The sequence below is a fragment of the Acomys russatus genome, chromosome 2 (assembly GCF_903995435.1).
Source record: "Acomys russatus chromosome 2, mAcoRus1.1, whole genome shotgun sequence".
In the NCBI taxonomy this organism is placed as follows: Eukaryota; Metazoa; Chordata; class Mammalia; order Rodentia; family Muridae; genus Acomys; species Acomys russatus.
In genome coordinates, this window is record NC_067138.1 from 63959978 (window position 1) to 63985974 (window position 25997).

The window sequence follows — 25997 nt, forward strand, 5'->3', positions numbered from 1 at the left end:
ATTTATTGACAATAAGACAGGTTAATTCCTGGCAATACCCAGCCTACCTCAAAGAGGATGATGAGCATCAAAGAACCTCCTCATGGAGATGGCTTCAAATGTGGCAAACAAGCCACTGGCCAAAATGTTCTCTTTTCTGCCACAGACAGAATTCTGCCTAATAAAGGGCAAGCTTGGATGCAAGCAGAGTTGATGGCCAAACTCTGCCAAGACAGGGTAAGGAAGCCCTCAATAGTCCCTGCCTCACAAATATGTCTGTCAGATGTATTGGGCCAGAAGGCTGAAGATGATGCTCCAATGTTATAGACAGTTTGGGGTAACAGTTCAGGAAGGAAACCCTCTTTATCATCTTCTCATTTGGAAAGCTACTAACCTGCACTCCCAGCATACTCAGGTAATCAATTTTATTCCTTCTCAAATCTGATGGGGTTGAAGACCAGATATTTTAGTTTTACAATTACGGTTAGTTGTTTAGGGGTTAAGATGTTTTTAGGTCTAGATATGTTTAAATTGATAATGATGAGAGATGATAGATATTGATTTACATTCAGAATTTTAGATGCACCAAGATAGGAAAGATGTTTTCTTCAAGGCTGTCAAATACAAATAGCTAAAACACTAAGAATGTAACATTTATATAATTCCTGATTGTGTCATGGTTCTTCTTGCCATAGGTAGTTTATTGTATATATGTGTAATAATATAAATATATGTGTAAAAAATAAAAATATATTTAATAAAATAAATAAATAAAAATTTATCTAACATTTATTTAACCAAGCACTATGTCAGACATGGTAATACAAAGACAGTTTGGTCTTGGCACCTGTCCTTGAGCATGCAATTTAATGAGAAGAGAAGCCTTCTTTTTAGGAATGTTGAGCACATTGTATTTGTAAGATGAGGCAATTCTAATTGTCGGCGTCCTCTCAGTTGTGTATATTTCATAGGTAGAGAAACATTAAAAGCATAAGGGGCTGTCAACCTTCTTGGAGCTTGAAGCATTCTTCTTATCTCTAGACCATCAGACATTCTTTCTCCTATTTAGTTTGAAAGTATTTGGGGACTATTGATGAATACTGATAATAGTGCTTTCTTCCTTCTGACTCTTTGAACCTGGACATTTAAAAAGTACTATTAACTTGGAAGTTATCTAGAACATGTGAAATAATAGTGGACATCATGAAAAGTGTGGGTATTGGAGCCATCTCTCAACTGAAGATAATGATGCTTGCTTTGCAGGACTGTTGAGAGGAAGTAGATGAAAGAGGAAACCATCTTTTTTTCCCCGTTTTCATTTGGAAGTATCAAACAGAACCTGACATTTGGGAACTGCTCATTAGTAGACGTTTTTAGAACTCACTTTGCCATCTCATTACTGATTCAGCATGTGGAGATAAAGTTAGGAATATGGAGCTAAATGAACAAACCCTAATTTCAGAGAACAGAGTCAGCTGGTTTGTGCTGTAATCTCAGAACTTGAGAGACCGAGTCAGGACAGAGAGGAGTTGGAGGATGGAGACAGGAAACAGGCAGATATAGAAATGTAGGTTGGGTTGCCCTTCCTTGATGAGCATTAATTGGTTCGGAAATGCTGGCTATACCATTGAATTGCTTTGATAACTTACTGTTCTCTGTCAGTGTTTTACGTCTTGTCTTTATTGTATTATAAAATTGTATAATCGTTTTTGCTTCTGGGTGTGAAAATAAACATTTAAATATCATGTGCTGGGCTATGAATTTACTAAAATATTCTTTTGTTCTCTGCTAGAATGGAACAGGATCATCCAAATCCAAAGGAAACCGGATTGGATTTGATAGCACACAGTGGGTATGTGTAGTAGACAAGAGATCTCAACTCCAGTGTTTGCGTTGTCTTTAGTCTGTTCCTTGTCTACTCGTGTATGTCTTGACTGATGGCAATGACAATGGCTGCCTTGGGCATGAGGAGCAGACCCTCTACCAAGTACTTTACATGGAATATCTCATTTTGTCCTTGTGGATAGTTAAGAAGTCAATATGTATTGTTATTCTCAGTTTAGCTAGCTAGGAGATTAAAGTCAGTTGGCTAGTAAGCATCTAAATTCAGATTTTAACTTTAAATCTCTAGAATGCTTGTCCACTGAACTATTCTGCTTCCCCAAGTAAGTGACTATGTAAACCAGAATTGAGCTATGATTATAAAGGGAAATTAATATTCAGGAATAAAAATCTCAGTGCTTTCCTTGTAAGATGAAAGGAACAAATAATATACTATATACACTATATTTTGTTTTGCAAAATTTCAGAACCTCCACATTTTAAAAATACATTTTCTTATTATTCTTTCTTTTTAAAAATTTATTTAGTTTTTTTATAATTTATTCGGGTCACATCCCAATTGTTATCCCCTCACTTGTATCTTCCCATCCCCCCTCCCTCTTTTACCCTGTTCCCCTCCCCTAGACCTGTGACAGAAGGGAACCTCTTCCCCCACCATATACATTTTCTTACTTTTTATACTTAGTTAAAAAGAAAAAAACAACACTGATAGGGCAGGGCTAAGACATAGCTTGGTTGGTAGAGTGTTTGCTTAGCATAGAGGAGACCCTGGGTTCAGTCTCAAGCTCTGTATACACCAGGCATCATAGCAGAGGGCTCAGGAGCTCAAGGTCATGCTCAGCTACAGACACTGTTCAAGGCCAGCCTGTCCTACTTGAGACCCTGTGTCAACAACAGTTTTTAAAACTAAAAAATAATGCTGATTTTCTAATCAAACAAACAAACCACTTTGTTTTGTTTGCTTTTGCTTTTGCTTTTGCTTTTTTTTTTTTTTTTTTTTTTTTTTTTTTTTTTTTGTCTTCTTTATGTGTTATTTTGAGACAGGGCCTCAGTAGTGTAGCCCTGGTTGACCTGGAACTTTCTGTGCAGAGCAGGCTTGCCTGAAACATTGTCGTAGCTGCCGACCTCTCCCTCTGGGGTGCTGAGGTTGCAGGCAGTCATCACCACACTTGGCCATTTTTGGCTTCTTACATCTCTACTTTTGTACTAGGGTGCTTGCATTGTGTTGTAGAGCATTTCACCTTAAGCTGTAGGGACTTCCTATCTTCCACAGCAGGCTGCCCTTCTTGAGGACAAGAACCATGTGTGGTATTCATTGCTTATTCTTAGTGGAGTGATAAGCATGCTGTCTATTGCATAGATACCCTATACATTCTTAGAAGATGAATTGAACAAAAATTTAAATTGTAGTGAGCTAGGCCTAGTAGCCCAGACCTTTTAATCACATCTACTGGGAGTGCTACAGGATGAATGCAAGACCCAGGCTTGTCTGGGCTTCACAGTGAGTCTAAAGTCAGCCTAGTGACCTAATGAGACCCTTTCTAAAATAAAAAATACAAAAGGGACAGGTGATGGAGCTCAGAGAAGAATCACTTACCTAGCATGTGTGAGATCCAGGCTTCACTTCCCAGTACTGGGCAGGGGTGGGGGAACGGGGAGAATTCTATTAATTTAGTGGTTTCAAAGAGATTCTTTTCCTCTCAAACAGCGTGCAGTTAAGAAATTTATTATGCTGACATCCAGCCAAAATGTGCCAGTGTTCCTTATTGATCCTTGGATACTGGAATCAATTAATAAAAACATCGAACAAGTGAAAAATACTTCTCAAGGCTCCGCTTCAGAATGCAGGTTTCTCTGTGTTCCAAGAGACTTCACTGCGTTTGCACTGCAGTATCACCTGTGGAAGGATGAGGTGAGTCGGCCGCTTTAGATAACGGAGATGGTGTGAGATCACACCAGCTTAAAATGTGAAACATCTGAAGTTCTTTGTATAAATTGTATTGGGATTATTCTAAGCTATAAAATAACTGGTTACAATACCTAGAGCAAATACGACATTTATTTCTTTTCTAGTAAAAGGCTAAAATAATGGTGGCTACTGATGTTCCTTTCCCTTCCCAACAATACCACCTTTCTCCATCGTCAGCATCATCCCAGCATAACTCCCATAGTGCCGTAGGAACCTCAGACCCATCCTCAAAGTGGGAGAACAAAAGGAAGGAATAGGAATATCCATGTTTTAAGGAAAAATTTCTCAGAAGCTTCTAGTAAATTGCTGTTCAAATATTACTGTCTTGACTATAGTCATGACCTTGAGGAGGTCCACATGGGTGTTCAGCATCTCCATTAGTGTAGACAGACAGGGAGGGGTCTTACACTGCGTTTCCATTGCCTGTTGAGTAAGGAATACCTAAGCACGGGATTGTGTCTATAGCACCATTCCTCCATTTTGTATGTTCACAGTATTAGAGTGCTAGTCATATGGAGTACTTTTTAGATGTGTCCAAAAACCTGAACTATCCTGCTTTGTGGTTTTGAAATGAAAGGCGGACAGGAATTGGGGGTTGGGGCTGCTCCTTTCTTTCAGATATCTGTCATGATTTTCATACAGTTTAAATGTGTTCCCCCAAGGTTTATTTGTTGTGAAGCTGATCCCCAATACAGCGATGTAGGGATATGGAACATTTCAGTCTGGTGAGGAAGAGTGTGGGCATCAGGGACAGGGAGGGAAGTGTGAATGGTGACAGAGCTAACTAGTTTACTCTGGTAAACATCTTTCCCCATAATGATTCTCCTTTTCTTGTTTGTTTGTTTGCTCACTCTTTTCATATAGTTGTGAATAGTGCATCTGTGAACTCTGCAACAGAAATGCTCAGTAGATCTAATACCCACAGCTTTCCTACTTTTTGTTCTTTGTTTGATTTGTGGGTCTTTCATTTTGTGTTTTGTCTTTTTCCTGATACAATGGTCCAATATAAACAAATAGTTTTATTTTCCTAGTTTTGTTCTGTGATTTTTTTTCCCTCTTTTTCCAACTGTTTTTTTTTTTTCTTTCTTTTAACAACAGCCTTAACAATGACTCTGTCTAAAATTTTGTTTTCTTAAATTCCTTGCATTTTTTTTTTCATGGAATAGTTTGCCTTTTTCACTAAAGATCATTAAGTTTTAGGGTTTTTTTTTTTTTTTTTTTCCTAAAAGTTTCACTCTGATAATTCATGTTTGGCTAGATCTTTTTATAGAATATTTATTTTATGTGGCTTGTGGGTCTTATGGTACAAATTTTCTACAATGTATGCTGATCTTAATTCATGTTTAAGAACAAGAGACTGAGTGGGGCAAGGTGGTGCATGCCATTAATCCTAGCACTCAGGAGGCATAGGCACAGGCGTAGTCAGCTCTATGAGTTCTAGGCCGACCTAGTCTGCATAGGCAAGCCAAGGCTACATAGGGAAACCCTGTCTCACACAGACCCTGCCCAAACAAAACCAAAGAACCTGAAACTGAAAGAAAACCAATAGGGTGAGTAGGCCCCTCTGCCTCTGGTGGGTAAGTGTGCAGGTGTCTTCACTGGGGAGAAGTGGAAATGTCAGCTCATTCTGTTGGACTGTTTGATTTTCTTATAGAAGAAGCTGATAAACCATTTTTTACAAAGAGTATTCTATATCATTATTTCCTCAAGTGAAGTTTGTAGAAATGATAACCTTTACCCATAATGTACTCTCCCAAATCAATACAATGTCATACTTATAACCTACAGCACAAAATGATCTTTCAGTGCGTAAAGTTCAGGGATAGTAACCCTGAAAACTAGTAGGGGATTCATATGTCTGTGTCTGTGAGTTTGCAGAGTGTGACCACTGTAAATGTAGACACTTACTATACATGACATTGTTGTTAGTAACATGATTCTTCAAAGTAGCAAGCAACAGAAAAGTAATTCAGCATTCAAGAAGCTGAAGAAGGAAAATTGCGAGTCACCCTGGGCCACATAACAAAACCCTTTTCTCAATAGTAATAATAATAAAAATAATAATAATAATACGGTAATAGTAGTGTATTGTGTCTTCATTAGCATGGTTATTTTATCATGGAAAGTGTTCTTACCTGCTAGGATATTTTAAACTATGTAAGATAAAGTACAGATTTTCATATTTTAGGTTATAAAATACGTAATTGTTGCTGAAATTCCTTCCCAGCAGGAAACATAAACAATGTCTACACCTTCCAGTCAGGTCCCAGTGACAAACTGAGGCGTGGTTACACCACAGCTCACCCTGGGAAATAATGAGTTTCTTGGGCTTACAGAGCATAGATGAAGAGTTGCTTACAGGATGTGGGTTCCTTCACACAAGAGGCCTTATCTGGAAAGCCTTTACCCAACAGTGATCTTCCCAGTTGTCACATAGATGAAGCCTTCCTCTTCTAGCCCCGCCCCAGGCCTATATACTCCACCCCCTCCCCAGAGGCAGAGTTGCCAACAGCAGGTTTAGGGAGCTGTCAGATACCCAGGTGAGGGTCTTGAGACCCTCTCTGTCCCTCCTGAGAGTGTGTAAACATTCAATAGGGCACAGCTGAACTCCCCAAGATGGTCATTGCCGGGCTCAGAGGATGTTTGCTCATAACACCAGTGTTCTAACCTTAGCCTCTAAATACCAGTTTATTGATATGATAAGAAATACTCCTCCACACTTCCAAAGTGTCTCCTGAGTGCAGTACACTTATGCTTTAGAAGAAAGAAATGCTCGCAGTTGGCAAGACTAGTTGGACCAGAGTCCATGACAGAAGCAAAAGGTCAGTAAGGCACTAGGGGAGCTGGCTTGTCACCAAGCCTCATAGTCTAGGTTTGATCCTCGGTGTTGATTTCTGAGCTCTGTGGCCAGCAAGATAAACTTTGTTTAAGCTTTATGTTCCATAACTGTAGGCCAGGCATAAGTAATCCCTTCCTTGCTGACCTTGCATGCGCTTTATACACATTAAGTAGCTTTGCGTATTATTTATGTATTATGTTTTGAAAGTTGACCTTAAATATGTTACCTTGCTTATAATACTTATGCTGCTGCTTTTATAGAGTGGATGTCATGTCCAAATGCAAATATAAGAATATAAGTAAAAGTTCTTTGGAGATTATAAATTCCTAGTCAAATAATTTTTTTAAAAGTCTACTGTAGCTGAGGGTAGCCTCAAATTTATAAATTCTCTGCAAGGGTTACAGTACATAGGCCACCATACCTCGCAGATTCTCAGTCTCCCTCTCTCTCTCTCTCTCTCTCTCTCTCTCTCTCTCTCTCTCTCTCTCTCTCTCTCTCGTAATGTTTTTAATTGAAACAGAATTGCATCAGCCATGTCTAGGAGGACTGTTACCCAGCAGGCTTCCTGGTATCCTGGCTCTCACAGTTTTTTGGGCCCCTCTTCTGCCATGTTCCCTGAGCCATAGATACTTGAGTTGTGATGGAGATCTATCCATTGGGTCAGCAGATACTCCTAGTAGTATTTAATCATCTACTAAAACCTACATATAGGATAATCTTGATAAATGAGATTGAAATTCTATGATTTTGAAAAGCATACATTGTCTTACAATGTGTTGCAACCTGTTTCCTGATGTTTGCACTGTGATGTGGGTTCCAGCATTTTTAAAGTGTTAGGAGATGAGAGTTGCAAGTTTGCTTTTTTGTCCCTGCTACTAACAATTTCTTCATAGAAACTAATGAGCAAACACTAAATGAGCATTCTTATCTCATGGGAGAAATTTGCATTAGTTTTCCGAGTCCTCAGACATACTCTCCACAGCTTTCTTTTGCTACTTTATTCTTTGTAGCACTACTTTCTGCTCACCACTCTCCTTTTAAAAACATTTTCTGGCAAAAAAAAGCAAACAAAGACAAAACTATGGCTCAGTCAATGGTCTAACAACTGCTTTAGTTTTGCTACTATTACGTGGTTTTAAATGTGCAGGCTTGATCTTTGTCCTATTCTAGGATGGCTGGTTTCGGATAGCCGAAAATATGGGATTTCAGTGCCTAAAGATTGAAAACAAAGATCCTCGACTAGATGGGATAGACTCACTTTCTGGAACTGAAATCCCTCTTCACTATGTCTGTAAGCTGGCCACCCACGCCATCCACTTGGTGGTCTTTCATGAGAGGAGTGGCAACTACCTGTGGCATGGTCACCTACGACTCAGAGGGCACATGGACAGGAAGTTTGTTCCTTTTCGAAAGTTACAGTTTGGTCGTTACCCTGGAGCTTTTGACAGGTAAATCTATAATAATAAATAATGATAAGTCAATAATATTGTGTGTGTGTGTGTGTGTGTGTGTGTGTGTGTGTGTGTGTGTATATATATATATATATATATATATATATATATATATATATATATATATATATATATATATATATTAGTTCATTGAAATATTACACCTCAGGGAAATCCACTGCAAAACTCCAACACCGTAGATGGCTCCTACAACACTGAGCGTCTCAAACAAGGCAGAAAAGATAAACAGTATAGAGCTATACTATTTTCATGGACATATTTAAAATATGGACGTATTTAAAATATTTAGAATAATGGTCCTAAAATAGTAAGGAAAGTTACCCCCAGAACAAATTAGAATGTATCCCTAGATGGAGAAGGTAGAGAGGGAGTTGATGAGTGGGGTGCCCAGAGAACTCCAGGGGGACTGACACATTTCAGAGTCTGTGGTGAAGATAAGAACACGAGTGTTGTAACTCATTGTTTTATGCCTTCATGTCTTACATGCACTTGAGTGTGTATGTGTGTGATGTTTTATTCCTTTATTTGCACCATGGCCTGAGGTGTGGACTCACACCTGAAAATCCTAGCACTCAGGAAGCTGAAGCAGGAGAGTTGCAAACTGCAGGTGAGCTGGGTTAAGTAACAAGTTCCAGCGCAGCCTAGATGTAATCATAAGACCTTGCCTCAGAAAACTAAGACTCTGTATAGAGTATATCCCTAACTACCGCAGTAACACAAATACTGCTGCCGAGAAACAGGCACTTGAAGAGACTCTTGTAAAATTGGACCACAAAGGTCACCTTTATAACCCAGAGTAGTACTTGTCTTTCTCCTTGGAAGTCATTAATAATGATGCTGTGATCTGTCTGCAGTACTAGAACTTGGTATAAGTATAGCAGTGAATGTTTGTCTTATGCCTTAAGGTCTAGCATTCTTATAAGATTTTCATATCACAAACCTCTTGGGACCCCTTTTCCAGAAGCCCTGCTTACTGTTCTGCTTCAGAACCATAGGGCACATTCACCCTTGTCTTCCTGTTAGTGTTTAAAAGCACGCATGTGAGAAACAGCTGAAAGGGCGCTCAAAACTGGAGCAGGCAGGAATATAATAGGCCAAAAGTGACTAGTGGCTGCTAAGAAACATTGTTGCCAACGTTGTATCCTGTTGTTTTGTTGACGGCTTCATCACTATTCATGTTTATGTATTGTTTTTCTTATTTTGTGTTTCAGAAAGGTTCTTTAATGTATAAAAGTTTACTTCAAAGTTTAGTTAATAATTCCATTAAGTTCAAAATCACCAACCAGGAAAATAACTTGTGAGTATAATGTGTGCCAGTAGAAAAAGCCACCTGAAGCCAGGCGTGGTAGCGCACACCTTTAATCTTAGCACTTGGGAGGCAGAGGCAGGTGAGTTCGAGGCCAGCCTGGTCTACAAAGTGAGTCCAGGGCAGGCAAGGCTACACAGAGAGACCCTGTCTCGAAAAGCCAAAAAAATAAATACATAAAAATAAATAAATAAGAAAAAGCCATCTGTACCTTTCATAGCTTTACATACGGGAATAGAAAGTTCCTAAGAAAACGCCTAGGTGTGTTCTAAGTGTCTTCGCAGTCAGTGAGGCTCCCAAGTTACTGTAATTTACTCAGCATTTCTTATCTGTAACAACTATTTATGTTTCTAAAACTAAGTTGATAACTGAAAGTGATGTCATTCAACTTTCATTTCTGCTTAAAATGCCAAACTATCTATACAGCTGTGTTCGATGCGCTAAGCTCGGCCTAACGGCACAGGCCTGTGACCCCAGCGACAGAGGAAGCTAAAACAAGAGGACGGCAAGGTCAGTGCCAGCCTCGGCAACTTAAGGAGACCTTGTCTCAAAAACAGTTTTTTAAATTAAATTAAAAGAGGGATGAGGATGCAGGTCAGTGGTAACATGCACAAGGCCCTGGCTTCAATCCATAAAGAGAAATCCCTGAATCCACTTCTCCCTCACCCTCAGTTTAGCTACATTAGTGAAAATACTTAAAACTAAAATTCCCAATTGCTACTTGATGTCAAGGTCCTGCTGAATTTGCTGATTGATGCCTGAAGGAGTTGGAGAAAATTCACCTGATGTTTATTTAGTTCTTGTGCTAATGTTTGCGGTTTTAAAAGACTGCCAATGTTTTGTATTAAATCTTGACAGTAAATCCTGACCTTCATTTTCAGGCCAGAGTTACAGCAAGTTACCGTTGATGGACTAGATATGCTTATTCCGAAAGACCCAGGGCACTTTCTGGAAGAAGTTCCGCACTCCAGATTTATTGAGTGCAGGTATAAAGAAGCTCGGGCGTTCCTTCAGGTTAGAGACAGCCAATAATGCATTTCTAAATTAAATTGGTGAGAATGAGAATATTGTGCGTATTTTAGTTTTAAGAGGAAATGAAGAGGCTTATGCAAAATAGGTTAAAATGCTTGTCAAGTTGATCTGTTTTCATCCCACTTATTTTCTTTTAATCTAAAGTTTGAAAACTGAACTTCCCCCCTGAGGGCTGGGAGTGTAGCACAGTTGGTTGAGAGCTTGTCCAGCATGCACAGTTTGATCTCCGTCATCACAGGAATCAGGTGTGGCAGCAGGTGCCTATTATCCCAGCTCTTGGAAGATAGTGGCTGAGGTTGAAGGTGATGCTCTGCTATGTAGTGAGTGCAGAGGCAGCAGCCCGGCCTACAGACCCCATCTCCAAAAGGAAACTTAAGTTCCACTGGCTATTATGACAAGTTTGTAACCACAGCACTCAGACAGCTAGGGTAGAGGGATCTCTTATTTTAAAGGTACATTTTTAAGAAAGGAGTCCAAGTTGATTTAGAATATAGCTACTGAAGAGAGGCCATATGGATTTAAAAACACTTAAAGAAAATAGGGGGACTGAAGAGATGGCTCAGAGGTTAAGAGCACTGACTGCTCTTCCAGCGGTCCTGAGTTCAGTTCCCAGCAACCACATGGTGGCTCGCAACCATCTATAATGTGATCTGATGCCCTCTTCTGGCCTGTAGGTGTACATGCATACAGAGCACTGCATACATAATAATAATAAATAAATTAATAACAAAAGAAAATAGGAATAATTTGGTCAAAGGTTTGGCACTGAATATGAGAGAGAGAGAGAGAGAGAGAGGGAAGCAAGTGCTATACAAAGAGCAGCTCTGATTTTCACCTTTTCCTCTGCTGTTGTAACTTTGTAAGCTTCTGACTGTAGTGCTATAAAAATGAGTTTGATGCGTGTAAACATTCAGCTGTAACATTGTATAAACCAGAGACATAGTGAAAACAGGCAGTTTGACTGTGGGGCTTTGGTACCTTAATTCTTCTATTTGTCCTTTATTTTCTGGTGTTCTCTGCCCAAAGATTGGCTTGTAGCCAAATCTATGGGGCATTTTCTTCATTGACGATTGGCAATGCCACACTGGTGCAGCTGATTCTGGATTGTGCAAAACTGATGGCTGAGCAAGCCAGTAAGTAGCTTCCCTCCACGATTTCCGCTTTGGTTTATTCTTTTTGTTTCGTTTTGTTTTGTTTTTCAAGACAGGGTTTCTCTGTGTAGCCTTTGCTGTCCTGGAACTCACTTTGTTGACAGGCTGGCTTCTCATTCACAGTGATTCTCCTGCCTTGGCCTCTCAAATGCTGGGATTAAAAGCCTGTGGCACCACATCTAGATCTCTGCTTCAGCTCTTACCTTGAGTTCCTGCCCTGATTTCCCTCAAGGATGGGCTGTGGCTTGGAGTTCTAAGATGAGTTAAACCCTTTCCTCCCCCAGGTTGCATTTTGATCATAGTGTTTATCACAGCAATAGAAAGCAAACTAGGGCAGGACAAACATAACAAGAAACTAAGTATCAATATTTTTATTGGTGAGGGGTGTCCAAGACTAAACACAAGGCTTCTCAGGTACTATATGCTGATACCCAAGACCTAAGCCTGACATTTCACGTGGTTCTTCCTCACTCTTCCTATTCCTTTGAGTTTATTATTGTAGCGCTGTCAAATTAGCTGAGCTTCATGGATTAGAAGCTAGAAAGTAGCATGTGTGTATGTGCCTGTTCTGTAGGCAAGTTCTGCCTCCACCACATAGTAATAAAACATATTGGGGGTGGAGATTGGTGCTGCCTGCCTTCAGGGCATTACTCACCTCTGCCCTAGTAGTTACCATGGTAAATTGTGCATGTCTCTCATCCTAATTTTGTGAACTTCTTAATAGCAGGCATCTTATTTTATTTGGGGTAGTCAGTTACAGCCATGTCATGTGATGCCTAATGTGTTTTTCACTCCTGCCATGGTGTTGATATTACTGATATGGAATGACTGAAAGGCTTGGTAATGTTTTTACCTTTATCCTCTTATGTGTTTCATTCTTTGTAACCGTAAATAAAATACCAGGAGTGTACACTTTCAAATGAAAGTTAACTTACACCCATTTGAACACTTGATGGCGCCAAACAGTCTTAAATGAAATGCAAGTATGGTTGTAGCAGTGAACTAATCCCATGAACCTAGTAAAGTAGCCCCCAGCTTTCTTATTTATTGTAATGATTTTTTAAAAGCAGTATCAGACTTGCATAACAGTTGTAAGTACAATACAAATAACACTTTTTTTCCTAGAGCATTTGAGAGTAAACTATAAACCAGTGTCCTGAAGCCTCTAATCACTTAATGTTTTCTTAAAAAAAAAAAAAAAAAAAAGGAAAGGAAAATGAGAATTATTTCCTATATCTGAAAATAAAAATCAAGAATTAACCTACATTGCTTTTAATCTCGATCTAAACAGTGTATGGAGGCCACATGTCTGTGATCTTCACATTTGCAAGGCCAGGGCAGGAAGATTGCTAAAAGTTTAAGGCTAGCTAAGGCATATAGCAAGACCAATTTTAAAACAACAAAAGTCTACATTCACATTTTGTTGGTTGTCCTAACAATAGCTTGGTATTAAAAAGGTTCTGCTTAGAATCACATGCTGTACTGATTTCCCATTTCTTTAATTTCCTGTAGTCTGGGCTGGTACTTCAGATTCCCCTGTACTTTCATGACTTTGATAATTTTGAAGACTACACCATGTTTTGTAAACTGTCCCTGTTTTTTTTTACATGCTAGATTCAGACTAAATTCCCTTAGATGAAATGCATGGCAGGTGGTGCTGTGCTTGCTCTTCACATAAAGTGCCCCCTGGTTGCCCCATCATTGCTTCTTGCATGCCTTTTCCTGAGGAAGCATGAACAAACAGTATACACCCCACATAGGGCGCTGATAGCAGGCTGAAGACTGATTCCACCCAGGTGTAGCTTGGTGAAAGGGTGGGTTTGTGAGGTTACTTATAAGAGCATGAGTGAGAAGTTGCAGGAGTATGGGTGTCTAAGTGAGTTGCATCACTAAGAAGCTCAGCCCTACAACAGCTTTCAGGGAGCACCACCAGCCTCATCACCCAAGGAGTTGATGACCGCCTTTCTAACCGAGGGGCAAGGCCTTGAGACTCTTGCAGCTTTGGGGAATTTCCTGAGACTTTTAGGCTTGATTTACTTCCTGAGTCCTGTTTCCCCCCACCCCTTCTCCCACTGGTGGAAATGTTCAAGTTCAGAGGAAGGGCTACAGAACACTGTTGATGTTCCCTCATTCACTCATTTCAAGTCTTATCTGCTTGCTTCACTTTTGTGACTTTGCATTTTTTTTCCCTTTGTAAAAGAAGCATTTGCTCTTAAGATACTTTGTAACTATTTAAGTATTACATTTCTCATCAAAATTATTGTTTAGATAGGAAAGTCGTGGTTTCCTGTTTAATGAGTTTTAGGCCCTTACTTTATCATTTATTTTAATCTTCAGAATGTTCTGTATTTGGCTGGTAGAAAACTCTTTCGGATAGCTTCTTTATCTTCTGGCTTGTCTCCATCATCTTTCACGGTTAGCAAAATATAGATATTCTAGGTTTATCTTGTGATTTTCCTGTTCTAGCCCGGGGTTCGGCCATTTCTCTAAGTCATGCCAAGCTCTGGGGAGTGGGTCATATGCCCATTGTTGTTTGGGTTTTGCTGTACACAAGCCCTCTCACATTATGTGTATGTCTATATATATTTACTTCTATATGTTTGTTGAAATCTGTGAATTCAAGTCATTATCTCCAGCCTGATTAATTTCTAAGATCTAATTAAACATTGGATAACATAACAGGGGCTTATTACTGGAGAAAAGTGACTGTCCCTGTCTTAGCAGCCATTAATTGCCTGTAACTCTTCATCTAGGGGTTGGAGCCTTGTGAGATTTCCCCCATCCACACTGTAGTGTCAGCTGGTACTGTCATTGTACAGGTCCTGCTTAGGTGATCACATTGTGAAGATCTGTGGGTGCACAACCTGTTATGTAGTGTGTATTGTCTCCTAGTAGACACTCTGATCCTTTCACTCTTAGAGTCTTTCTGCCCCCTCTTCCATGATGTTTTGTGAGTCTTAGCTATAGAGATTACACTGTAGATGTGTCAACTGGAGATAGGCATCCCATGATCAGTCATTCTCTGTATTTTGACCAATTGTGGCTTTCTATGGTAGTTTCCATCTGATGCAAAGAAAAGCTTTGATAAGGCATGAGAACTGCACGTATCTGTAGGTACAAGGATAAATATGAGTATTTACAATTCACTTAGAATTATGCTGGCTTAGGAAAGGAGCAGTAGTAGGTTCTCCTCTAGGTTCCATGAGCACTTTCCAGCCACTGGGCCGGTTTACAAAATTAGGCATGAATTCCCTTGTATATGTTAGATGGATGTTGGCTACTCCCAAGGTATAAGTGCTATTATTAAATCCTTGATGATACCTTCCATACTGGTAATTGTCCTGGCTTTTGTAGGCTTTATAGTTGAGTAAGACTATAAATTGCTTTTCTCCCTTGGCAGTTTGCATAGCACCTTCAGATACTATGAGAGCTAGTCCTCAGAAATAATGCTTCCGGGTCATTTCTAGCTTGAGTCCTCCAGGTCTTGTGTGTGAAGTGGGTAATGTCATCAGCAATAGGGTCTTACCTTCATGGTCTGGAAGGCAACCAAGGATAATAGCTTATATTGTTTGGGGAGTTTCTTAGACTCCTCTGATCAACAGCTTGAAGGAAAGTTTCCCATAAGGCAAGTATTCTTTAACAGAGGGGTGTAGAGGAATTTTAATCCAGCAGCATGGCAACTCTGGTTGCAATACAATCATGCCTTTAGTGCACACTTTTAATCCTAAACAATGATATCAAATTGAGGGACAGACATCTAACTGAGAGGCAGACAGAGTGACACATTAGAGACAGAATTGTCAGAATGAGTCAGAGATAGGATATGCCCAACTCACATGACAACAGGCAGGAAAGAAAAGCTACTTAAGAGCAGTGCAGAGAAAGAGCAGAGGTACACAAGTTCAGTACGGTCTGGTGCAGTTCAGTTGCATGTGATGGAGTTCAGCTGAGTTTGTGTAGTTTTGTTCAGTTTATGCAGTCAGTACAGTCAGCACAGTTCAGTTCATGGAGTTCAGAGACAGTTTTTTCAAGCAGAGCAATTGAATGAGAAGCTGATTTTAACCAATCAGCTTGGAGAGAAGTTTTGAGCCAGTACTGCTGAGTTGAGCGAGCCAGCCAGAGTTCAGAAAGAACTAGAAAGGGTGAACAACAAGTCTCAGAGACTGAAAGCATTCTAGGCCAAGGTTAGCAAATGGATGCTGGAAGCTAAAGCCTTCAAGGTTCAGGCTTGCACAAGATTAGATTGCATGGAGGCTAGAGGCTTGCAGGCCTAGACCTAGGGATAGTTAGATAGAAACACTCTTGGCTCAGCTTAAGCCGTGTATTCACACAGCCCAAGTCATGTATCCACACAGGGTGGGTATGGGTCTCATCTCATCCACTCATCTGAGGAAGTGAAAATACCTTTTACATCTGGCAATATTTACAGAGAGGAAAATTGTAGCTTCACGATGCCACTTAAGACTGACAGTCATTATTGGCTTAGCATGTAGTCTAAGTGTATCTTGGTCTCTAAACTTAGCACTAGGCATTCTCTCTTACAACAAGCATAGGGACATGTGCCTCTCATTCCAGTTGTGTGTTCTAAGAGTAGTGGCTGAGGAAAGGTTTTACTTCAGCAGATCCTTTACATTTGTCTGATCCATAAAAACTACTTACCTGCAGGGAATGTTCCTTCAGAGCCTTCTTCTTTCCTCACGATCCATGCAGTGATTCTATTCCTCATTGTCCCCTGACATGTCTCTATGAACTATATTCTCTCCTGCACAAGATAGTTTAGAACACTTTCAGAATTGGTCTTTGCCTCATTTAGCTATTCAACAGTATATGTTTCTTACCTACTATGTAGTAGGTGGCATTCTAAAGCTGTGGGTTCAGTGGTAATACGTGTGGATTCAGTGGGAATACGTGTGGATTCAGTGGGAATACGTGTGGATTCAGTGGGAATACGTGTGGATTCGGGGGATAGATGCAGTATCTGCTGTCATATGTTTAAAGCATCACTGAGGAAATGCAAACACAACCACATTTACAACTAAGTATAAGACTTAAAATGTGGGGCTAGAGAGGTGAAGAGCACTGGCTGCTCTTCTACAGGACCTGAGTTTGATTCCCTGCACTGAAGTGGCAGTTCACAACCATCTATAACTTCATTCCCAAGAGCTCTGATATTCTCTTTTACCCTCCACAGCTACCAGGCATGGATGTAGCATACAGACATACATAAGGCAAAGTACCCATGTGTGTAAAATAAGGAAAAAGTGTAACGACTTTAAAAGTATGTGTAAGTGGCAACTGTTGTAAGTTAATGGAGAAAGTGGCTGTTCCCCTTGGCTTTCTCTTCCTTGTATTTTAGTAAATGATGGATAGAAGCACTGGGAAAATAAACTCACCTGTCATTTTAGGGAAATCGAATGTTTCTCAGAGGCTGGACTGAAAACATGATTGTGTTAGTCGGAGGCATACTATAAAAGAAACAACATGCAAGGTCACGTAGGCTAGAAAGGTTGTGGCATAATGCTTTTGTTTGTTTGTTTTTCTTTTGTTTGAGACAGGGTTTATTATGTAGCCCTGGCTGCCCTGGAACTCCCTTGTTCTGTACATCAGGTCAGGCTCAAACCGAGAGATTTGCATGCATCAGCCTCCCGAGTGCCGGGATTAAAGGCCTTCACCACCACGGCCAGGCTGAGGACTTGTGTTTTATTGCTACAATAGGACATGTAAAAAGAGGCTAGTGATGAGGCCAGACCAGTAGTCAGGGACCTGTGTCCTGGGTCTGCTCGGCCAAGTAGTGTATATTTTGTTCCATACTGAAAGATCACTGAAGAATTCATGCTGTTTTCTTCAGTTCCAGAATAAAATGTAGAAAATCAGAAAAGCAAGATGACTAAGCAAAAGATAATATTAGTACAAATCCTTATAACTTACCAAAGGTTTCATTCAGATCTGTAGAGTAGTTCTGTAAAACATGGTTATCTTTAAGTTATAAATAAGGACATTAGCTACAGTGAAATTTGTTTCTTTCATTCTCTTGTTTGTTTACCAGCTGTGGAGATACTGTTCTAGCCACTGGGGTATTGATAAAACAGATGGCCTCTCCTCACAGAGCTTACACTCTTGTAAAGGGATCTGCCCATCGAAAAGGAGATGGACCTAGAGTCAAACACAGATGATCTGATTGAAAATGTGTCTCTCTCTGCTTGATTACTCAGTCTAAAGACAAGTAAATGACTATACAATGAAAACATCATTTAATCTATCTTGTTTAAATAATGCTTCTAGCCCTGTAATTACTTCTTCTTTTCTCCCGACTGGCCAGCCTGCTAAATCCTGATGTGAAGAGGAAACTGATCACAGTTGAAGTCGCATCACTGGGGACTCCTAGTTATTTATATTCTTTCCTTTTAAACTGGCTTCTTCTAGAATCTATTCTAATTGTTTTCATGTGTGACTAAGTAACTATAAACTCTGATTTCTAGGTTTGAGCGGTGTATGCATGTGTGTCTGTGTGAGGATTGAGGGTATATGCATGTGTCTGTGTGTGTGGGTTTGTGGAGTATATGCATGTGTGCCTGTGTAGGTTTGTGGGGTGTATGCATATGTGCCTCTGTAGGTTTGAAGAGTGTGTGCATGTGTGCCTGTGTGTAAGTTTGAGAAGTGTATGCATGTGTGTCTGTGTGTAGGTTTGAGGGGTGTATAAACTGTGTCTGTGTGTGTAGGTATGTGGACACAGTTGTGCACTCTGTGTGTGAGGCCGAAAGTTGGCACTGGATGTCTTCCTCTATTGCATCTTCATTACATCCACTCCCTGGTCGCCTGTATTTCTGCCCAACACATCTCCTTTCCATGCTCATGTCTTCTTATGTTTTACAGCCCACAGAATCCAGTTAGTGCTACATGCGCATGGGTGTGGGGCCATCCACCAGAGCCTGGGCAAGTTAGCAGCAGCCACACTCCTACACCTGATTTTCTGAGATAATGTCTTCTCACTAAACCCTGAACTGATGGAGACTGGCTGGTCAGTGAGCGCCAGGAATCTGTCTGTCTTTATACTCTCCCACTGCTACAGTGTAGGTATTGCAGGCCCACCTGAACACTCCCAGCTTTTATATGGGTGTTGAGAATCCAAATTCAGGCCCTCATGCTCACATAGCAAACACTTTACACACTGAGCCACCCCAAGCTCCCTAAATGTGGATTTTTTTTTTTTTTTTTTACAATAGAAAAAAGATGCAGTGTTAACTTCTGAGTTTAATTTAGCTTTCATAGAAATGTTTCTAGCAGTTTAGGGATTGTTCTAATAGATAACTGTTTATTAAACCTGCAGCAGTACCTTGATGATAACACTGTGGATGCTATGGCCTTTCGGAAGAGGGCAAAGGAATTACTGCAACTAGCTGCCAAAACCTTAAAGGAATTGGGAGTGCCCTTCTGGCTGAGCAGTGGGACTTGTCTGGGTAAAAATGCTTTACGTTTATCTCTATCTCATCCTTTTGGCTTTAGGAGTGAGTGCTTGAGGCGGTCAGGCATCAGTAATATTGGCAGTGTAATATTTATAATTACATCCCAGGTTGTAGCCGGGGATTCGTGGCGATCCCGTCCTGGGCTATATGAAAGATTACATGTGTACACTGGGTATGGCACACACCTGTAACCCAGCACAGCAGGTAGAGGCAGGAGGCTCACAAGTTTAAGGCTATAGCTACATAGCAAGTTCAAAGCCAACCTGGGATACACAAGACCCTGTCTTAACAACAAGATAATAAAAGCATAAAAGAATACATATTAATCTCTTGTGTATGTGACACTTGCTTTAAAGTTTAACTTTTTACAGAAGCAAAATTGTTTTTATAGTCAGTAGCTAAAAGTTTGAAGTCATTTGTCATGGTTTGACTTTTTAGCCTCATGACTTATTTCTCTTATGAAATAAGATAATTATATCATAAGCTGCTGTGCATTAAGTGATATTTAAGAAGCCCTTCATCTTTAGGTTTTGTTGAGGGTTGTTTTGGACTTTTGTGGCGTTTTAAATTTCTTTTTTGTTTTTTAAAGCAGGGTCTTACTATGTAGCCCTGGCTGGCATGGAACGCTCTATGTAGACCAGGCTGGCCTTGAGTTTACAGAGCTCTTCCTGTCTCGCCCTACTAAGTGTTGAGATTAAAGGTGCATGCCATAACATCCAGCAAGCCCTTCATTCTCAATAGTGCATGCCAGCTAATTAGAATTCTTTTAGAATACCACGGGATATTATCCAATAGCAATGCCTACTGGGATGGCTGTGGACTTTCACACACCTTAAAAGCTATTTGCGTGGGAAGACTAGAAGCTAAGAAGGGACGACCCAGGAGTTATTAGTGAGGTTAGGGTGTAAGCGTTCTTAGAACATTGCTGAGGCGCCTAAGCAAGACGTAGATACACAAGAAACACAGAGAAATAGCTTTATGTGTGCGCTGAGCATCACAATTTAATCAGATCTTTTTAAGTAACCACTAATTATGGACTATTTGGAGCTGGTGCCATAAATTACGGACTCAGCAAAGTATACTGAGAGAACCACATATCCTTGGCACATCTTAAGGCAGTCTCAGTCATTAAAGGTCAATGACTAAACACTCTGAGCAGCAATTGTTTAAGTGGATCATCCATTTAATATATTAGTAAAGCTAATGGTCTATTCAGAAAGTATTATATATCCTGAAAACTTTTTCTTTTTTACATATGATTTTACTTTGTAGCTCTAGCTGTTCTGAAACTCACTGTGTACAACAGAACAGTCTGGCACAAAGGTGTCGGCCACTGTGCCTGACTTCATTAAAGCTTTTGACAAAGCTGAGCACTCAGACCAGGGGATGGAAGAAAGTGGAGAAGGGGAAAGAAAAAGAAGGGGAGTGATTCTTCAAGGAAACTACTATAACCAAGTTGCTTAGTTTGGAATTAAAGTTTTAAAAAATAATTTTGGTAGAGTCCCCTAACTTTAACCTATGGAATTATAGCCGTTACTATAAAGTTTGTTCATTATAATAACTTAATTCCCATGTTAATAACTAATTTTAATAAAAATAATTGTTTTCCTCCTCCCTCCATTTTAGGATGGTATCGACAGTGCAGTATTATTCCATATAGCAAAGATGTCGACCTAGGAATTTTTATACAAGATTACAAACCAGATATTATTTTGGCATTTCAGGATGCAGGACTTCCTCTCAAACACAAGTTCGGGAAGGTTGGTAACAATCATCTTAACTTCATAAATAATGTGTCTCAGATGTAAAATGTACCTTGACTAACATACATAGTTAGACGTGTGGCAAACATACTTTATTACCCAGCAATTATCAGGATGGGCTTGTGGGACCTTATTATCCCTTAAGGTTTATGTACTACCTAAGGAGAAGCTAGGAAATCTGGCCTTTTGTTAATAATGAAGAAAGAAGCATCTTGGGCTCTTACAAGTGACCATATTGCTGTTCTGCTAGGCAATGGTATAGTATAGAATTAATATAAAGTTACATCCCCACCTACTGTATTTGAAATTTCATCTTTTTCTGGGTCATCTAATCCTATGCTCATTTTGGATTAGCTGTCATAATAATTATCAGCACAAATATTCATTGCTTGCTGAGGGGTAGAGATATGGAGCCCTGTTAAAGAGGGGCTTGAGTTTTGTTTGGCTCACATGTCCAAAGATGAACAGAGGCTAACGAGGGCTATGCACTGTGGCCCGGATGAACTTTTACTCCAGATAGTTATTGCTATTCCATAAACCCATGACCCTTTATGATAATCCTGCTCGTAATTTGTTCCCAGCAAAGTATTATCCTGCAAAACAAGTAAACACTTTTTAGTTCCTGAAAAATTATTTTTCCCATCAGAGATTTAAAAAAAAAAAGTTTAATGTTTGTCTTTCTTTCTTTCTTTCTTTCTTTCTTTCTTTCTTTCTTTCTTTCTTTTGTTTTTGTTTTCGAGACAAGGTTTCTCTGTGTAGCCCTGGCTGTCCTGGACTTGCTTTGTAGACCAGGCTGGCCTCAAACTGACAGATTGGCCTGCCTCTGCCTCCCAAGTGCTGGGTTAAAGGCATGTGCCACCACACCCAGCTAAGTTTAATGTTTTCTGTGGCCACCGAAGCAATAGCTTTAGTCATTCAGCAGGTACTTGTCAAATGCTGGTGTCTGTCACTGCTTTGCAGTGGAACGCGCAGATGACTACATTAGAGTTTGTCCCCTTTAGGCTCACACACATTATTTCATGTGATGCTATTGAAGACACATGCACCAAGTCCAATGTGAACGTTACTTTTAGGATACATTTCCTTTCCTCCTTTAGCTAGGAAGGAGCTCTGGGACATGGTGCTTCAACTTCCCCTGCAGAGTTAGTTTTAACTACCATGAAGCATTTACTCAGGAATTTTCATCGGTTTAAGAAACATTATTTTATATACATTTAAGAAAAGCTAGTAAGAAAGGAAGGAAGGAAAGAAAAGAAGGTAGGAAGGAAAGGAGGGTAGGAAGAAATGAAGAAAGAAGAAGGAAGGAAAGTAAGAAGAAATAAAGGAAGGAAGGAAAGAAAGAAAGAAAAGCTAGTATAGTTTCCCACTTTCTGAAGCTTCTACTTTCATAGGAACTTAAACTTAATAAGCATACATCTTAGAATTAATGCCTACTACATAAAATGTTTTTCTTTATTTAAAAAATGAAAATGTGTTTCTGTTATATTAGTTTGAAGGTTTTCATTTTCCCTGTAGGTAGAAGACAGCTTGGAACTATCCTTCCAGGGACAAGACGATGTAAAACTTGATATTTTTTTCTTCTATGAAGAGACTGACCATATGTGGAATGGAGGCACTCAGGCCAGAACAGGAAAGAAGTTTAAGTACGGATCAGATAAGTACTTATTAAATAAAAGGGCTATGGGTGTCATCTAGGAAAGTACAAAGGAAAGTTCACCAAGGCTCGATCATCAGTCTGTGCGCTCTCAGTTTACTCAGAGTGAGTACAGCTCTCCTGTGACGTTCTCATGACAACTGGCTGTGAGGAAGCTGTGTGAAAACCAACTACTGCCAAGGCGAGTCAACTGAAGTGTGGTCATAATCAGGGCTCTCAAGTTGCCATAGTGCAGATAGCACAAAAATCAAACCCACAGCCTAAGGCAGAGGTATGTCTGGCAGCATCATGGAGCGTAATAATCTATGGGAATGGATAAACAACTGTGACAGACAGCATGCTCTATAGATGTCATATTTTTAGCCACTATTCCTCCATGGTAAATTTGACAGTATGAAACATTTAGCACAGGGCTTAGCACTAAGCAAGTTAACAACATGTTAGGTTTCACTGATATTGTTATCTAATATTATTAGTATAGTCACTATCATTGCTACTATTGGGAGTCATGTGGCCATTGGCATAAACTTAAGCCACTAAGCAGAAAGGAGACTATTTTGTATGCACAGAGGAGGAATTCTATATTTACAATGTTGTTGGGGTTTTTTTTGTTTGTTTGTTTTTTGTTTTTTTGTTTTTTTGAGACAGGGATTCTCTGTGTAGCCTTAGCTGTCCTGGACTCTCTTTGTAGACCAGGCTGGCCTCGAACTCAGAGAAATCCGCCTGCCTCTGCCTCCCAAGTGCTGGGATTAAAGGTATGCACCACCACTGCCTGGCTACAATGTTGTTTTTCTTAGGTTAATCCCATCCTACTAGGGTCCCTGAGTTTTCATCTGAAGATTGTAAAGTAAATTTGTTCTGGAGGTTTGAGAGTAATCCGAACCTTTTACTGAAAGTTACAAATCATCCTCAAATTGACTCTGATTTTAGAACGTGCTCCTTAAATTTTTGTTAATTATAAAAACTACTTTGCTTTGTGACATTGAATGCTACTGAATAAAATCTGATTATAACATGCATAGATATAAAAATTCAAAATAAGAGAAATGGACCAGTAAGATGGCTTAGTAGGTAGAACACTTGCTGCCAAGCTTAACAGCCTGAGTTCCCTCATTGGGGATGTACATGGTGGAAGGAGGGACCGACTCCCACAAGCTGTCCTCTGACAGTCACACATGCAGTACACTGTGCCCTCCTATTCGACATTGCCATACACATACATATATACATACACTCAAATAAAAAAGTTTATTAAACTTCCTAAATATACTTAGAAATGGGTCAATTAATGAGTATATAAGTGTTTTAGTTTGGGTTACTATTATGATGAAACACCATGACCAAAAGTCAGGTTAGGGATGAAAGGGTTGATTCGGCTTGCACTTCCACATTGTAGTTCATCACTGAGGGAAGCCAGGACAGGAACTCAAACAGGGCAGCAACCTGGAGGCCAGAGCTGATGCGAGGCCTTGGAGGGGTGCTGTTTACTGGCTTGCTGATCATGGCTTGCTTATAGAACTCAGGACCCACACAATGCGCTGGGCCCTCCACAATCAAGAAAACGCTACACAGGCTTGCCTAAGCCTGATCTTGAGGAATGTTCTTAACTGAGGTTCCTTCTTCTCCAATGACGTTAGCTTGTGCCAAATTGGCACAACAATATCCAGCTCAATACGTAACACTTATAGTTAGGTGAATAGAGATGTTTACAGCTTGTTTATTCAAAATACGACAGAAATGTCAAAATTGGTATATACTGAGTTTTATCCTTATTGATAGTATACTATAGAAATTAAGATCATAGAGCCAGCTTTTAAATCCTAGCTGTACATGTTACAGTGCTATTGCCTTCAGCAGTTTTTTTTTTTAATTTAACCTCTGTATATAAGGTTTTCCCACTTCAAAGTGGAAATACAATTTCACATTGTCATGCAGCCTTGTTTTAAGGATTAAAAGTATTAATGTACAAGGAGGGATTTGAAGAGTGTGAAAAAATGATCCTTTTCTTGATCTTCTGAGAAATTTACAGATTAGCTGCCATCTAATCAGCTCATTATAAAACTGCTGCATCTGTTTTTTGAGAAGTCATGTAGAAGCATCAGTCTTTTGTATTAAATTTCCTAGTAAGGGTGAATATTTCTCACTGCTGTGGCCAGGAAGCACAAAAGAAGCATTCACTTCAGTGGCCACACTTTGGGTAGAGACACCCTTGGTTCAGTCCACGGCTCGTTGGCAGTGCTAGGAAAGTGGGAAGTGCTCCTACAAACAGGAGAAATGAGCAGTGCGTAAGTGTCTGGACAGATGGTGGATGTCCCAGATTTTCTCTCATGTAACTGTGACCTTAAAAGGCAGAGAAAAGAACAAGGGAAGGCTGTATGGAGCAGTTTCTTTGGAAGACTCCCCAGCCATATGCCGTTGTCAGCACCATTTACTTTGAGGAAGTACAGGATTTATCACACTTCCATTTCTAAAGGGGAGGACCTGAAACTAGTGTAAGGGTTCCTTATATTTATTATACTGTTTAAAGCAAAACAGTACACCTGTAATCACAGCACTCAGGGAGACAGAGGCTAGCCTGGCCTACAAAGCAAGTCCAGGACAGCCTTGTCTCGAAAAACCAAAAACCAACCAACAAATAAAAACAACAACAACAAAAAAAACCACTCCAATCAACCCACAACAACAAAAATGTGTTGGCTGTGCTGAGAGAACTCTAAAACTATAGGATGCTTAACTTTTTTTGGGAAGGAGCTCCATGGGGAAAGCTTCTCTTCCACACTGTACTGCCCCTGCCTTCTGACTGATACAGCAGCTGCAAATATGTAGTCACCAGTGTCTGCTAGACACACTCCACTGTATCTAGTTTAGGTAATTCTATATTATACTTCAATCGTATATTGTTATACCAACTCAGACTTGAGGAAGCTAATGCATAGTAATATGAAGGTAACTTTGTCTAAGGCTGTGGGCCATTAATAACCCGGACTTGTTTGACTCTGGCCCGAATACTTGGGTTAATAGCGTAAGTGAGTTGACCCATGTCAAGTATTTAGAGCAGTACCTGGCACCCTGTCAGTGCCATGTCAGTGCTAGGTCCTGCTTCTGTTACCATGACTAGATTATCACTGCTCCCACTGCTGTTAGGTGCTGGGCTGGCACAGAGCACAGCATCTCAGCAGGTGTTAGCAAGGCTTAGTGACCCTCTGGATTATTCCATCGTCTTCTTCAGTTCCTATTAAGTCTTCTATTTCTCTGCTGTTATACCTTTCAAACGAATATGCTCTATATCTGTTTCATTTTCAAAAGTTGTCTGTGTTTTTCACATCTATAGAATCCAGATCACCAGTAATAAAAAGTGATGGCAATCTAACAGGTGTTTTTGAGGGGTGGTGGGAGGGAGAGAATAATTGTTTAATTTTCTTGCAGAGTTTGTACATAATTAGCATTATTGCTTTCTATCATATTCAGTGGAATGTATAGGTAAAGCTGTCTTAGCCCAAAGTTTATGGTGGAAAATTTTATTGGCA

At 39.9% G+C, this 25997-nt stretch overlaps 1 protein-coding gene across 1 annotated transcript in view; it reads left to right on the forward strand.

The window, feature by feature from the left end:
• Fktn (fukutin) overlaps nt 1-25997 on the forward strand; it is a 52593-nt gene that overhangs the window by 16827 nt on the left and 9769 nt on the right. The window contains exons 3-9 of the mRNA XM_051162109.1: nt 1772-1831; nt 3530-3733; nt 7800-8077; nt 10289-10421; nt 18918-19047; nt 20680-20813; nt 22332-22459. Coding sequence (XP_051018066.1) covers nt 1772-1831; nt 3530-3733; nt 7800-8077; nt 10289-10421; nt 18918-19047; nt 20680-20813; nt 22332-22459 — 1067 coding nt within the window. The remainder of the gene's footprint in view (nt 1-1771; nt 1832-3529; nt 3734-7799; nt 8078-10288; nt 10422-18917; nt 19048-20679; nt 20814-22331; nt 22460-25997) is intronic.